Genomic DNA, 15,206 nt, shown 5'->3' with positions numbered 1-15,206 from the left:
AAGTTGAAAATAAAAATTCACTCCTAAATATTATAATGTGAATATTTTGTCATATTTTTATTAGGGTTATGTATACTTCAAAAGAAATACGTAAAACCTACTAATTCATTTGTTACTTCAATGTTCAATCATTTTCGATACATTTTTTAGACCTATTTATGTATTATGTATAGCAAAAAGCTTTTTTGCACATAATCACCAAACAGATACATAGGTTGAATTTTCTACTAGCATTTTTTGTATGACACCATCTTTACTGCAAACTAACATGATGAAAACCACTCATGCATTATCAATATAACAGTGAGTTACGCTCGTTTTTATTTTAATCTGGTTGCACCAAATCATAGACAAAGTCGGCTTCTGAATCTTTTATATCTCATTACAATGCATTGTTCTCCTTTTCATTTCTTATGACTACGCAGCCTACCCAAATAGATCAGGTTACACTTAGCCTGTAGGATCAATCATCTGTACCAAAGTAGCGATCCCCAAACTCGCCCAATCCAGGGATAACCCGAAACTCATCGTTTAAGGCGGCATCAATCTCAGATGTGACAATTTTCAGTGCGGGAAACCGTTTACACACACAATGGATCCCCTCAGGAGCCTGAATTCAAAAGTGTGTACATTGAGTTAGAAATAAAAAACAAATACTTGCGATTATATATGCAGTGAAGGCATCCAAATTTTAACTCACAGAAATGAGATTCAGGAATATAATGTGGGACTCTGGAACTCCTTTCTGAATGAGTAACTCAATTGCTTGGTTGGCGGAGTTACCTACAATGTAAGTTATTGATGTCAACATTTTATCAGCATCGAAACAAAATGAATTAGCAACACAAATCAATGCTAGACGACCAGAATAATAATGAAAATATTTAATGGTCATCGCTCCCAAAACAAAAAAAAGAAAATACAATAGTGTTCCATGTTCACAAATATGATGCGAATCAGTAACAACCATTGTGCTACACCGTTAGAGTGAACAACTTGAAGTAAATAGCTACTTTCCCTTCCTAGGCTAACACTTCCTACATATATGAAATAGGATTTCTCCCACATGAATTAAAGAATACAATAGAAGGGCAAGCATGAATTGCTCGCATAAAAAGTTTCAGTAAATATATCCCACTGTAACATGAAAACAGTAATATAGATATATTAGAACACTAAATAGTTAAAGAGACGAAAACATAGGAAATTTTCAAGAGCATATAAAGAAATCACCTGTAGCAAGGACAGGATCGAGAAGCAAGACATGCCGTTCTGAAATATCCTTGGGAAGCTTCTCATATATAAGCTGCTCAAAAAAGCAAAGGATTCTACCATTAAACACAACATCCATCCTATAGATGAGGTCTCTCCTATAAGTCACTTCTGTTCTGAAAGTTTTATATACCTGTTGTCCATCGTCTCCATCCCGATGAATCAGAATTTTCCCTATTTTAATGCCCTTACAACATGCACGAAGTGCATTCTCCATGCTCTCACCACTGTTATACAAAAATGACAAATATCCAGCTTGAGGCAAATGGCCTAGACAGAATATCATGGTGAATAATTCTAATTTAGAATAAGGACTGAACGATAAGTTGATAACTATATGGTAAACGCAAACTTAGACTACTAGTCTAACCAAAAAAGAGAAGTAATGTTAAAGCTTCAATCAATGCATTTATAGTAGCACTATCCTAATTAGACTGGACCTGCCAAAACCAATACCTGGCTCAAAGCTCACCTTCGAACAATTGAAACACCACATAGTTTCTTGCAGAAATCAACACCAGTGTAGACAGATCCTGTTTGAAACATGATTTCAGTGAATCAGTATAACCAACACAAGCCAAAGTTCATGTAGTAAGCATATATGAAACAGTTCCCAAAACACAACTCTTGGTCCAAACCAAGAACAGTGGTTGTGATAAACATAAAAACTTCCAAGAGTTGGACTAGGGCAGAAAATTACCTGTTGGAGTAACGACTTGCTTTTCGGTGAATGGGAGATGACCAAGACCATGCTCAACAACCTATGATAAGAAAACGAAGTTATCTCTGATATACCAGCACACTAAGGAAATAAAAACCCACAATAAGAGAGCAATAGCGCATACAGTACCAGACGAATAAGCCGATCAGAATAAAATACGAAATCATGCTTTGATATGTCTTTGTCACGAATCAATGTATGCATCCCCCTTATCTGAGACGAGCACAATCAATAAACAACCAAATAAAAAAAGGAACAAATAAAATTATACCAGCTTGTAGCCTATAAACAGAAATGATAACTGCAAAAATTATCCAGGTCTGTAAAATGCTTCATTGAGGAAAGTTATCTGGTCTGTTTCTATCAGAAACATGACTATGCCACATGATCATCCAGAATTTTGAATTCTAAAAATGAAAATTAAAAAAGGAGGGGGGGATAAAAATATCACAGAAGATGTTTATATATACCTGGAATGTTGATTGAATAACATAAACATTTGGATATATTTTGCACAGATCATGTTGACCAAGCTTTGTGCGGATATGTTGCACGATCAAATCAATGGCAACATGATTATCACCTCCCCGAGGAATGATCACATCAGCATACTTCTTTGACGGTAGAACAAAATCATCAAAGGCAGGCTTAACAAACTTTGCGTACTGCAAAATCAGCATTGTAGACAGTAAGATATAAATCTTAGAAGTGATTGTTCACATTTCATTTGAAAAAGGATATCCTAACATCCATAGGCTTGTCCAACTAATCTCAATAAATTCTCACAGCATTACAGCTAATACAACCATATCATTTCACTAATTCCTTTAGCCTATTTCACATTAATACATGCATATCCCATTAATTCTATACCTTACTCAGCTTCACCTCTTAGATCAAACTACTCTTCATACATATCAACTGACATAGTCTAGCATATAACTTATCAATCCAAATCTCATGCGTCAAACTCATTAAAAAATATATATAAGAATTCATACTCATTATTAGCCTAGGTGCAATTAAACTGTGGTTACTGAGAATATTGTTGGCAATACCTGTTCAAGAACAGAGTTTATGTCCCTCCCTCGCTCCACTGTGTCACGTCTAATCCTACGAGCTAGTCTCACATCAGCATCTGCAAACAAACAATTGACAGTTAAAGATCAAACTAGAGTTAATAAGGAACAAGGGATAGCTTTCATAGAGTGTAAGAATAATAGATTTTGTATAATGCATAGTGATATTCAAACCTAAGCTGGCAGCCAATCTAATAGGGAAAGTTTCCATTTCAATTTATTTTTTAAAAGCACTTGCATAAATACGATTCAAAACAAGAGGACGTTAGAAATAGAGATGGAAAATTTTCCCAATAAATTCCCAGTATTTTATAAAAATACATGACATGCGATGGGGCATATCAAACAAACCTGTGTCAACAAAGATCTTCATGTTCATTAAATCCCGGACATCCTGATCATGGAAAACAAGAATTCCCTCCAATATAATGACATCAGAAGCATTGACCTGAGCAGAAATTAGAGATGGCAAATCAAAAACCATAAAAAAATACAAAATTTATTGCCACAGCAATGTCTGATACATTTGAATGCTCATAAAATATAAAATATGGTAAATACTTCAACAGGTGCAAAATGTACTTATATTTTGTAGGACCTCATGAACTAAGTTCATCTACTGATGTATGCATGAAGCAAGACTATCAAGGAAACAACAGAAATGTTTTTACATTGACCATCAGTGTTTTCCATTACAGAAAATTTTAGGGTTCATGTTGGAGCTTTTTCAGAAATGGTTTGGACTAAATTCAGATATAATTATTACAAGATTTTCAAGGTTTTGGAAAGAGAAAGGAGGAAAACTTTCGCCATGTTTACACTCTTATGGTCAATCGTTGTTTTCAACCCAAGGTTTTGAAAGAAAAGCCATCCAAGTCATTGACAATGCAGAGGATTAGAAAGGTCCTTTGCTTTATTAAATCTAACTTTGTTTGTCTTTGCTTCAAATTATGTAAGAATGCTGATCACTTTTCTTGTAGCGTTATGCTCAAAGGTTTGATGTAGTTTTCTGGAATGTAACTACGCTGCTTTAATGACAAATAATATACAGACAAGCAGGTGTTGTGGTATAGGATTACGTGCTCGGCTTTTACTTGGTGCAAGATTTTGTAGAGGTTTCTCACTCGAATATAATGAGCCTAAGAAATTGGGAAGATTTGTTCTTTTCATGATTTCGTTTGTTGGTTCTTGTTTTCAGTTTAACAAGGACCTCTTATCTTCCATTCTCTTTGTATATTCTCCACTTAATCCTGTATAAAATTTCTTCTATGTAAAAACAAATGGAGTTTGGACCACACGTAAGACATACAAAATATTTCAATGGATATTTTGCATGTGCAAAATACACTATTTATTATATTTGGTGGGAATTGAACAAATTTTTTTTTTCCCACTAAAATGCATCATATGAAAGATTTTAATTAGACAGCAACACAAATGTTTCTGAATTGAACAACAGTCAATTGCATGGAAAAGGCTTTTGGTGTGCACAGTGGAACTTGAGTTTGTACTGAGTTAAAACCCAGTAAGTTTTAAGGTTTCAAGGTTTTGGAAAGAGTAAAAAGGAAAACTTCTGCCATGTGTTCCATTCTTTTGACCTCTTATTGGTGTCAGCACAATGATTTTGGAAGAAAGCTCCATAGATTAATATAAGAAGAGGAATGGAAGACTTCCTCTGCTTCATTACATCTCTCATTGTTTTTCTTTTCTCCCTAATAACATGATGACCTCCATTTTTCCAGGGTGAGGGTATATAGGCCAAACTTAAAACAAGATTTTACTTATGGATCTGGTATACCATTAACTTTTATGCAGATATCAACCTAAAAAACCAATGGGCCTACATGATTGTTCTCTCTTCTAATTATAGTTCATATAACTTAATTCTGCTTTGCACTCCTCCATCTAATTATATTTCTTCTTTCAATCATAAAATATATGCATTAACCACATTAGTAAATCCTGGATAAGACTATTTTATTGTATCTAGAAGACTAAAGTAACTGAAGGGCATACTGGGTATAACTCGCAACATCAATGACTGAAACAAATCAGAACAGGCGGAAAACAAATGAATAATGCAAATCCAAAGGCAGCTCGAAATGTCCAATAACCAAATTCAATTATCATGCTATTAATTCAAGGTTGCATTGCATCTTCACTTGCACAAAAAATGGCTAATGTCATGCTTAAAGCACCACCTGCTAAGACCACTTGTAAACCTTATCCATCAACTACATATATAAATATTCTTGAACATTCTGGGAAATGATACCTGCCGAAAACTATCTGAACACCGTTGGTGCTTCTTAAAGTCATAAATTGGCACCTGCACACTCTGGCCAGCAATAAGCTTTCTCATGCACTCTAATAGCTGTTCGGTGTCGAAGGCATCTACAAGGAAATAAAGATCCAACATATGGCAATGGAAATAAGATAAAAACAAAAAAAGGCAATAAAACAACTTTTCTTTTCTTCCTTTTTTTTTGGTGTGCAAAACAATAGAATCATTTAAGGATATGTTGGAACTCACTACCAGAAAAAGGATATTTTGGAATTATTTAAAACTGAAAATGATTTTAATTGAATTGGATTTCAAAAACCACCTCCCATCTTTGAAACTCATAACCAAAACATATCATCAAATTGATTTATGAATCAATTTCTTCTTTCCTTTTATTTTTTGATAAAAAGTTCCGCTTTCCATGTTAGGAAGTTGTAACACATTAAATATGAATTAAGTTGATTTTATAGTTGTAATTTGCACTACCAGCTTTTACCTGAAAGAAAATCGGTTATAAAGGTTAACTACTGAACACAGGTCAATTTCAACAAACAAAGCTAGAATCAAATCAAGCACACATATAATCAAATGTAACCAAATTTGAGTAGATTCTATTGTTACAAAATCAATCCAAGAAGGGAAAAAATCAAAATGTTTCTTTAAACTTGATTTGCATTCTATGAAGTTGCAAGCTAAGATGCCATGCTTGTATAAATAAATACATAAAATAATTTTTCAAAAAAATACCTGGATGATCAAAATTGTACTCGTGAACTCTTTCCAACTCTTCAGGTCTCAAACCACGGTAAAATGAATCCTACAAACACAAACACAACCAAATACACCTAATGCAACAATTTTAAACTTATTATTATTATTATTATTATTATTATTATTATTATATTATTATTATTATTATTATTATTATTATTAATAAAATTCACGATAATAACTCAAAAATAACCTAGATGTTGTGTGTCAATGTACAATGATGAATGTCTATTTATAGGCTAAAAATACAATATAATTATATCAAGAAAATTAAACTACAATCAAACTAAAACAATATAAATACAAGGCAAAATATGATACTATATTATTATATAACATCTAAAATATACTCTTAACAATTATTATTATTATTATTATTTAAAAAAATCGGAACCTGATTGACAAGAACAACGCGGTGATCATGAAGCTGCTGAATGATCATGTCACAGACAGTGGTCTTCCCAGAAGCAGTACCTCCAGAAACACCTGCGCACGCATGTTTAGCTTTGTTTCAGTTGCATTCAATAATTAACTTAAACAATTAAAAGATATAAAGTATAGGGAAAAATGGAAGAAAGGAGGAGTGACCAATAACGAAGGGCTGGTTGAGAGAATCGGGGGATAGGGCGGAGGAAAGATCGGGTGCGGAGGAGAAGCGGTGGGCGGGGGAGGAGGTAGAGGAGGAGGGCGGGGAGGAGAGGAGGCCGTCGAGGCGGAGACCGGAGAAGTGTGGCCCCGAGGCTGCCTCCATGACATAGTCGATCGACGTGGTTTCCTCCGGCATCTCTCGCTCGCTCTGTCAATGTTATGTTATGTTGAGAGTTGAGATGCTGCTTCTTGTGTTTTGATATTTGTGGAGAAGGCAGTGGTGGTGGAGTGAAGTTGAATTTGGTCAAGGTTGGTGTTTGTATTGTGCCAATTAATTAAGTGAGCCACTCGAATATACCTCGTGTTATGAAGCCCCTGTGTCTTTTTTTTTTAATTATATTTCCTTTTATTTAAAATAATGACTAAATTATAAGGAAAAATTTAATTTTAATACATTTAATTGTCATTTCAATAAAAATAATTATTTTTTATATTAATTATGTGAATAATTATCCAAAAAAATAAATATATTTATGTTAGTGTAGTAAGAATTAAATTTATTAAAAAAATACATTTACTAAAAAAAATAGCAATTAATTTGAGATTTGGATTGGTTTAATTACTCTGTTGGTCTCTATAATTTCATCAAATTTTAATTAGGTCCTTATATTTTTTTTTCTTTCAATTGGGTTCTTACACTACTTTTAATTTTGTAATTACGTCATTTTCAAGTTAAAAATGTTAAAATTAACATAATATTTTTACCAAAATACATGTTGTCAAAGATTTAATTAAGTTTTTAATTATAAATACCTTCAATTTGCGAACAAATATTCAGTTAACTCTAATATTTTTTACACTATGAAGGACTTAATTACAAAATTAAAGCAGTGTATAGACCTAATTAAAAGGAAAAAAAGTATAAGAACCTAATTAAAAATTTGGTGAAATTATAGGGATCCACAGAGATTCTCTAAAGTTTGAATTTTACAAGTATAAAGTGTAATCTCTCACCATTTATTTTATAAATGGGACCAAGAGAAAATATGAGAAAGAAATCATTCAATGGTAAGATATCACATTTTTTCTTCTAAAATAAAAATTTAAAATTTAGAATATCCAAATTGACTCTGATATTTATATTTAAGTAAAAATTAGATAAATTATTTACTTTTGATCTAGATATTTATAAATGAGTTAGACGATAAGATCTAATCTTAATCGGAGATAACTTCACAAACCTGTATAATCCACATAATTGAAATAGTAGAAAAAAAATTCTTAATTACCTTCAATTGAACTTGAGTAGGAGATAGTATTTATTTGTAGAAAATAAAATTGAAACTCAAATTGAGTTCCAGTATCTGTATTTAATAGTTAGAGATTAAAATTAAAATTTTAGTTTCAAAATATAAAATTTTAATTTTTTTAGTACTTATAAAAAATAATAATAAAAAACTAAAAATTTTTAGACTAGATACTGAAATTTTAATAATATTTTTTAAAAAAATATTTTTATTTAATTTTTTTAATTTTAAATTCATTCTTTAATTTTTATATTTATCTTAATTAAAATATAATACTTAAATATAACTCAATCCAGTATATTTTACAGTAAATACAATACGTAAATTTAATTTAGTCTCAATTTTTTTTTGTCTATGTGTCTCAGCCTCTCGTTCTCGATCTATTTCTTTTTCAAACGTAGTCTTAAAATCCAAATTTATTGTTGGTCAGATATTATAATCCGATGGTTAATCTAATTTCATTTAATGGGTCAGATCAACTTAAATTGCCGAATTTAAAAAAAAAAACTCTCTTATTAAATTTTGCATTAGATATTCATTGAGTTCAATTTAATAAATTCAGATACAAAACAACAGACACTAGATTTGGTCGTTGAATTTTAAAATTAATCAATTTGGTCTTGAGATTTTATGCGTAAATCAAGTTGTTTATATTATTATAATAATTAACTGACATTATATACTATTAGTTTACTAAATAAAAATAGAACACCACCACCCAATACAAAAAAATCAAGATAATTCCAACAAGACAAGGAGATGTCGTGATGGAAGAAGAATCTAGCTAAGGGAAAGATTCCAATGGAATTATAAATGGGCAGCAGATCAACCCAGATGTGGAGATACCTAAAATTGTTATGACCTAACCTGTAAAAGTCTCATACAGAGATCGTCTAATAGGAGATGGGCTAGATAAGTTAAATCCAAAGGATATTATTGAGATGGTGGTGAAAGACAATCTCTCTAATCAAGAACCCGTGGATCTTGGTACGGAGTTTCAGGCTCCCTTCAATCCAAAACCATCAATCGAAGTGATCTTGGAGGAGTATGACGAGTGGTGCAGGTCATGAAAACAGACGCTGATTGTGAAACCTCTAGACAAAAAGATTAACCCCCAAATTATGGAAAGATGGATAAATAGAAGATGGTTCAGAAAGGAGGCTATATGGGTGATGGATCTTGAAGAAGGGTTTTTTCTGGTCCAATTCTCTTGTCATGAGGACTATGGTTATGTTCTTTTCGAGGGACCATGGATGATTGCTGACCACTATATGTTAGTACAAAGATGGAGACCTTTGTTCATCCCACAGGAAACAGAGATGCAGAAATTGGCCACTTGGATGAGAATTTTGAACCTTCCGGCAGAGCTCTACAACAAGCATTTTCTTTGGAAAGTGGAAAATTCCTTGGGAGTCATGCTTCGTGTCAACGAACTCACCTCAATCCATTCTAGAAGAAAATTCGCACGTATATGTGTTGGAATAGATCTTAGAAGAAAGCTTGTACCATCCTTCATTGCTCTTGTAAAGACTTCAAATTGGAATATGAAAGACTCTACCAAATTTATTTTTCCTGTGGAAGATATGGGCACAAAATGAATGGATGTGTTGAATTGACAAAAGAGACCAAATAGGGTGCAGCAAAACATGAGAAAAAATCTAGCTGGAGGCACCATGGAGGAAGTGACAACACTGAAAACCTAAGCCAAAGGAAGCAGATTCAACAAGAACAAAATGGAAAAGAAAATATGATAGCAGAATATCAGGGAGTAGATTTGAAAAATCAAGTCGTTGAAAATATTCAACATAACCAAATCCCACAAATCAATCAAAATTTGAATGTTGAAGAGTTAACAAATAAGGAAAGTTCCTTTAGACCGTAGATGGTGGTCAAAAAATCCCAAAGAAGGAATAAACAAAAGACTGGTAATGCGTATAAAAATAAGGAAAGAAATGCTTATGCGGACAGGTTTGATGCATTAAAGGAGCAAGAGCTAGAAGAGGGAAATGGAGTGCATTCAGAAGGAAATATTCATTCCAATAAGAAAAAGAAAAATGATGCTAATGCAAAAGGAGTGCAAAACTATACCAGCGTAGAAAATCAACAGAGAAACCACAATGCTGCAATAAAAAATTATACAACAAGTAAAACCAATAAAGGTAAGAACTCTAACAACAGTAGAAGGATCAACCAGAATCAAGTAGGAAGTTCAAAACACAAGCAACAAGTCAGCACAAACAAGTCTATTTGAATCTAAAAAGTAAGCTGATAAAGAAAGACAAGAAAACACTCAAATCGTTGCAACAAATAACAGAAGTAAAGAAGGAAGCCACAGTGAATATTGGAAACAAATCAACAGGTTAGGAAAGGATATCTACAACAGTCATAAAGAGGGCAACTTTATCCCTTTGATTAGCAATCTTGACCCTCACACAGAAAATCTTATAGCCATCACTATGAGGGGAGGAAGGGTAGGAGGTCACACAGGGAATATTAAAGACAAGCACCTGAGAATGAACAGGATACCAGGGCAGAAAACACTAAAGTGATAGATAGTCCTATGCAAGATGACAACTCTAAAGTCAAAGAGCAACCTGATGCCGAGGACCTTCGGCATATGGAGATATAATTCTCCTCTCCTCTGTCTAGGGAGTTTCTTCCCTTGTCTTCTCTTTATCTTTTCTAGCTTTTTTTTATGATGAATATTTTAATTTGGAATTGTAGAGAAGCCTCTGCAAAGGATTTCCATTCTATGTTAATTGACTTATATACTAAGTATAAGGTGAATTTTGCATCTTACTTGAGACCTATATTTTAAGAAAAAAACAGAGATGATTATTAAAAAATTTGATTTGATAGCTGGTGTGTCAGTAAAGCTGAAGGCTTCTCGGGTGGTATTTGGTGTTTATGGAAGAAATATTTTTAGAACATCAAACCCATTACTATACATAGATAGTTTATCCACTTGGAGGTTCAATGGAATACAGAAGCTTCTTTGTTCTTCACAGCTGTTTATGGGAGTCCTCAAATAGAAAATCGCAATACATTATGGGATAATCTGGAGGATATTGCTCACAGCATAACAGGCCCATGGTGTTTAGGATGGAATTTCAACTCTATTCTTACGATAAACGACACAAGGGGATCCTCCAATATTTCTCTTGATACTTATAAGTTTCAAAATTGTTTAAATGTTAAGAGATTTGGGCTTTTCAAGGCCCTTTCACCTGGCAAAGAAGAAATATTAAGAGAAGGCTTGACCGCTTTCTCAGTAATATTTTCTTCTCTGATCGTTTTCTTGATGTTGGTGTCAAGCATATTTCTAAATTAAAATCTGACCACTTACGTATCCTTCTTAACTTTCAGGTAGCTAATGATGAGGGGAGGGATAAACCTTTTTGGTTTCTCGTGCCTTGGATTCTACATGAAGAATATAATAACATGGTGAAAGGAACTTCAAAATGTCAGGAACTTCACGACTCAAGCAAAGTCATGGAACAAGGACGTGTTTAGATACATCTTTAGAAAAAAAAGCAACGAATTATGATCAGATTGGAGGGAGTCAATAACAACTTGTCTTTTCTTCCTAATCTTTTCTTAGAAAAACTTCAAAAAGATCTCAACAAGGAGTATGAGATCATTGTTATCCAAGAGAGAAGCTATTGAAAACAAATGTCTAGATGTAATAACATTAGTTTTGGCGATAAATACGCAAGATACTTTCATTAGAAGGCCAATGGAAGAAGTAGAAGAAATAAAGTCACTACCCTTAAAAATGAGGAAGAAAACTGAATTGATATTTGATAATATTTCTGTTTTGAAGAGATGGAGAGCGAATTTCTTTAAGGCTCTCTACTCTTCAGACTCGAATCACAAGCCCTACTCAATTAATAACCAGTTTCCCATGCTCTAGGATGAAGACTATGCTGATCTCGGGAAGGATGTCTCTAGAGAGGAAGTTAAAAAAATTATTTTTAACATGGGTAGTTGGAAGGCACCGGGTAACGATGGAATCCTAGCAAAATTTTTTAAACACTCCTAGGATATAGTAGTAGAATCTCTAACCAGTTGGGTCAAGGATATCTTCCAAGACCTGAGAAACATTAAGGAAGTTGATCAAACATTGATTACTATCATGCCCAAAAATTCAGCCCCTGAGAATTTTAGTCACTTTAGACCTATTAGTCTCTGTAACGTATGTTATAAAGTGATTATTAAAATTGTGATTTCTAGATTAAATTTTTTTATGCCTACTCTTATTGCTAACACTCAATCTAATTTTGTGCCTGGCAGGATTAGTGTGGATAATATTCTTGTGGTAAAGGAGGTGGTCCATACCATGAGGAGTAGAAACCAAGACAAAGGTTTAATGGCGATAAAATTTGATTTAGAAAAGGCCTATGATATATTAAATTAGGATTTTGTGGTGGATACTTTAAAGGATGTGGAGATTCCGGACAACACTATCATTGTTGTTGCCTATTGCATTTCATCCCCAAATATGAATCTCCTATGGAATGGTTCGCCATCTAAAATATTTAATCCTACCAGAAAAGTTAGACAGGGAGACCCTCTTTCCCCCTACCTCTTTGTTTTATGTATTGAACGACTATCACATATTATTAACAAAGTAGTAGAGGATAGAAAGTGGGAACCTATATCCCTTTCTAGAAATTAACCTAATATTTCTCACCTATGTTTTGCAGATGACTTAGTGCTTTTTGCAAAGGCTAGCTTGAAACAAGTTCAAATTATTAAGGAGACCCTACAAATGTTCTGTGACAATTCAAGGAAAAAGTTTAACTTTAGCAAGTCGTGTATATTTTTTTCAAAGAACGTGAATCACAATATCAAGCAACAACTTAGCCAAGAACTTGGGGTACCCCTCACATCTAATCTAAGAAGATATCTAGGAGTTCCCCTCATTCATGAGAAATGCAACCAGCAATACTTCCAGTTTGTGATTGATCGGACTCAAACCAAGCTTTCATCTTGGAATACGAGGACTTTATCTCTCATCGGGAGAACTACGCTCGTCCAATCTGCCCTATCCACTATGCCTAGCTACTATATGCAAACTATGAAGCTTCAAAAGGTGGTTTATAATAAGATTGATAAATTTTATAGGAATTTTCTCCGGGAAAGTAATGAAGAAGATAGGAAGGTTCATCTTCTGAATTGGAACAAAGTTTGTAGAACCAAAGAAGAGGGTGGGTTGAATATTTGAAAAGTTCATGAGACTAACCAGTTATTCCTTATGAAGTTGGCTTGGGGTCTCACTTACAATAAGGACGTCCTGTGGGTTAATTCATGAAGGTTAAGTACGGATGTGGGAATGGCAAGATCCCTAAAGTTCACGAAAAAACTAGTAGCTCGAATGCGTGGAAGGGAATCACTTCTATTTGGGAGAAGTTTTGTAACCATCTTGTCTGGAGAATAAGAGATGGGAATGGTATTTCTTTTTGGAAAGATCATTGGGTTCTAGGAATTCCTCAACTAAGAGAAGCTGCTAATATCAACCTGGACGAGAACAGAATGGCAGAGAAGGGCTAAGACTATGCAAATGAACATGGGAATTGGGACTGAAAAAAAATCTCTCAAGTTTTACCTGATGAGTTGATTAATCATTTACGTATCCTGAAAGCCCCTAATATCTCTATAGAGGAGGATTGTGTGAGCTGGGCTCTGGCAACAGATAAAAAATTTTCTATTAGAACAACCTACGATGCTTTATTTAAGGATAACAATAAAAGTAGTAACAAGTACAGAAAAATTTGGAGACTAAAGATTTCTCAGAGACTGAAGTCTTTCAGTTAGATGTTAACTCATGAAACTCTTTTAAAAAATAGCAAAAAGAAAAGTAAAAGATTAAGTGAAGATAGTATCTGCCCCAAATGCCATGATGTTAAAGAGACGATACTCCACATTTCGTGGGATTGCCTTTTCATTCGGGGTCAAGCTAGTAACAGAGATGAGAATCCTCAAGTTTGTGGTTGAGTCTGACTCTAGATGTACATTGGAACTAGTGCAAAAGTCACCAATGGAAAAGCATTCTCGATCTGCTCTGATTCGATCTATTAAAGAGCTTCTAGTTGGCTTGGAGTGCATCATCGTCTGGCATATTTACTGGGAAACAAATTTCTGTGCAGATACTTTTGCTAAAGCAGGACAAGAACAAAAAGTTGGAGTCCATTGCTTCGAACTTTTTCCTACCATGCTTGCATAACACCTGCTTGCCAATAGGAGTGGGTCCAATTTTCAAAGAGACCTTTTGATGTGATTTTTTTACTCTCCTGAGCCTTGGACTTTAAGATTACGTTTAAAAAAGAAATAAACGACTAAAAACTAGAGGCTGGGAGATAGATAAAAAATTTATTGTTGGTCAGATATTATAATTCAATAATTAATCTGACTTTATTTAATGGGTCAGATAAACTTTGATTACCGAATCACTTATTAAATTTTGTTTTAGATATTCATTGAGTTCAATTTAATAAAGTCAGATATAAATAACATGATAGCTGAATTTTAAAATTAATCAATTTGGTCTTAAGTTTTTATGCGTAAATCAAATTATTTATATTATTATAATAATTATCTAATATTATATACTATTAGTTTAAAAAATAAAAATTAAAAATCACCATCCTAACACAGTATTTTTATCTTTTTATTTTTTTTTTAAAAGATGTTTTTTAAGATGAAAATCTGATAAATTATAAGAGGTGTTGGAAGAGTAACTTGTTGCATATTTATTATGGCTAACGGTTAGAAAAATGTAATGAAAAATATTTTAATATGTGTAATTTGATAATCATTAAATAATAATTTAGTTGAATATATTAAATTATTTAATAATTTTTAATTATTAATTTTATATAAAAATAATAACGTATATGAGTTTTTACCTAAACAAAAACATTCGAATATTTTTTTGCCACCTTATATTGTTTATTATCTTAATTTTATTATAAAATGTATAAGTAACATGCCTCGTATTTTTAGATTTGCATCACATGAAGATTATAATATTTTTGTATAATTACATGATGTTCCTATAATATCTTAGAAGATGACCAATTTGACAACAGATTGTTTATTTCAACTTATTTTGCCATTGTATTTATCATATTGAGATGTATCTTTTATTTAGCATAAGGAAAATTCATAAGCGTTGTTGTTAT

General features: G+C 32.9%; 1 protein-coding gene across 2 annotated transcripts; it reads right to left on the bottom strand.

Annotated features, from left to right (window-relative positions):
- Nucleotides 1-163: 163 nt before the first annotated feature.
- Nucleotides 164-7,044, bottom strand: LOC130935601 (uridine/cytidine kinase UKL1, chloroplastic). 2 transcript variants are annotated; one of them, XM_057865420.1, is made up of 14 exons: nt 6,716-7,042; nt 6,522-6,613; nt 6,104-6,173; nt 5,348-5,466; nt 3,424-3,520; nt 3,052-3,131; nt 2,464-2,658; nt 2,123-2,206; nt 1,973-2,033; nt 1,745-1,805; nt 1,406-1,499; nt 1,234-1,306; nt 701-783; nt 164-610 (listed from the first exon to the last, which is right to left on the bottom strand). In XM_057865420.1, the coding sequence occupies exons 1-14, from the start codon at nt 6,909-6,911 to the stop codon at nt 464-466; spliced, it is 1,452 nt and encodes a 483-aa protein (XP_057721403.1). In that variant the 5' UTR covers nt 6,912-7,042; the 3' UTR covers nt 164-463. The 2 variants fall into 2 exon arrangements, with proteins under 2 accessions (XP_057721403.1, XP_057721402.1); XM_057865419.1 differs by having other exon boundaries at nt 1,234-1,499; nt 6,716-7,044.
- Between the last annotated feature and the right edge of the window lie 8,162 nt (nt 7,045-15,206).

The sequence above is a fragment of the Arachis stenosperma genome, chromosome 6 (genome assembly GCF_014773155.1).
Source record: "Arachis stenosperma cultivar V10309 chromosome 6, arast.V10309.gnm1.PFL2, whole genome shotgun sequence".
NCBI lineage: Eukaryota > Viridiplantae > Streptophyta > Magnoliopsida > Fabales > Fabaceae > Arachis > Arachis stenosperma.
The sequence above is the reverse complement of the archived record's forward strand: the minus strand, read 5'-3'. Positions and strand labels throughout refer to the sequence as shown.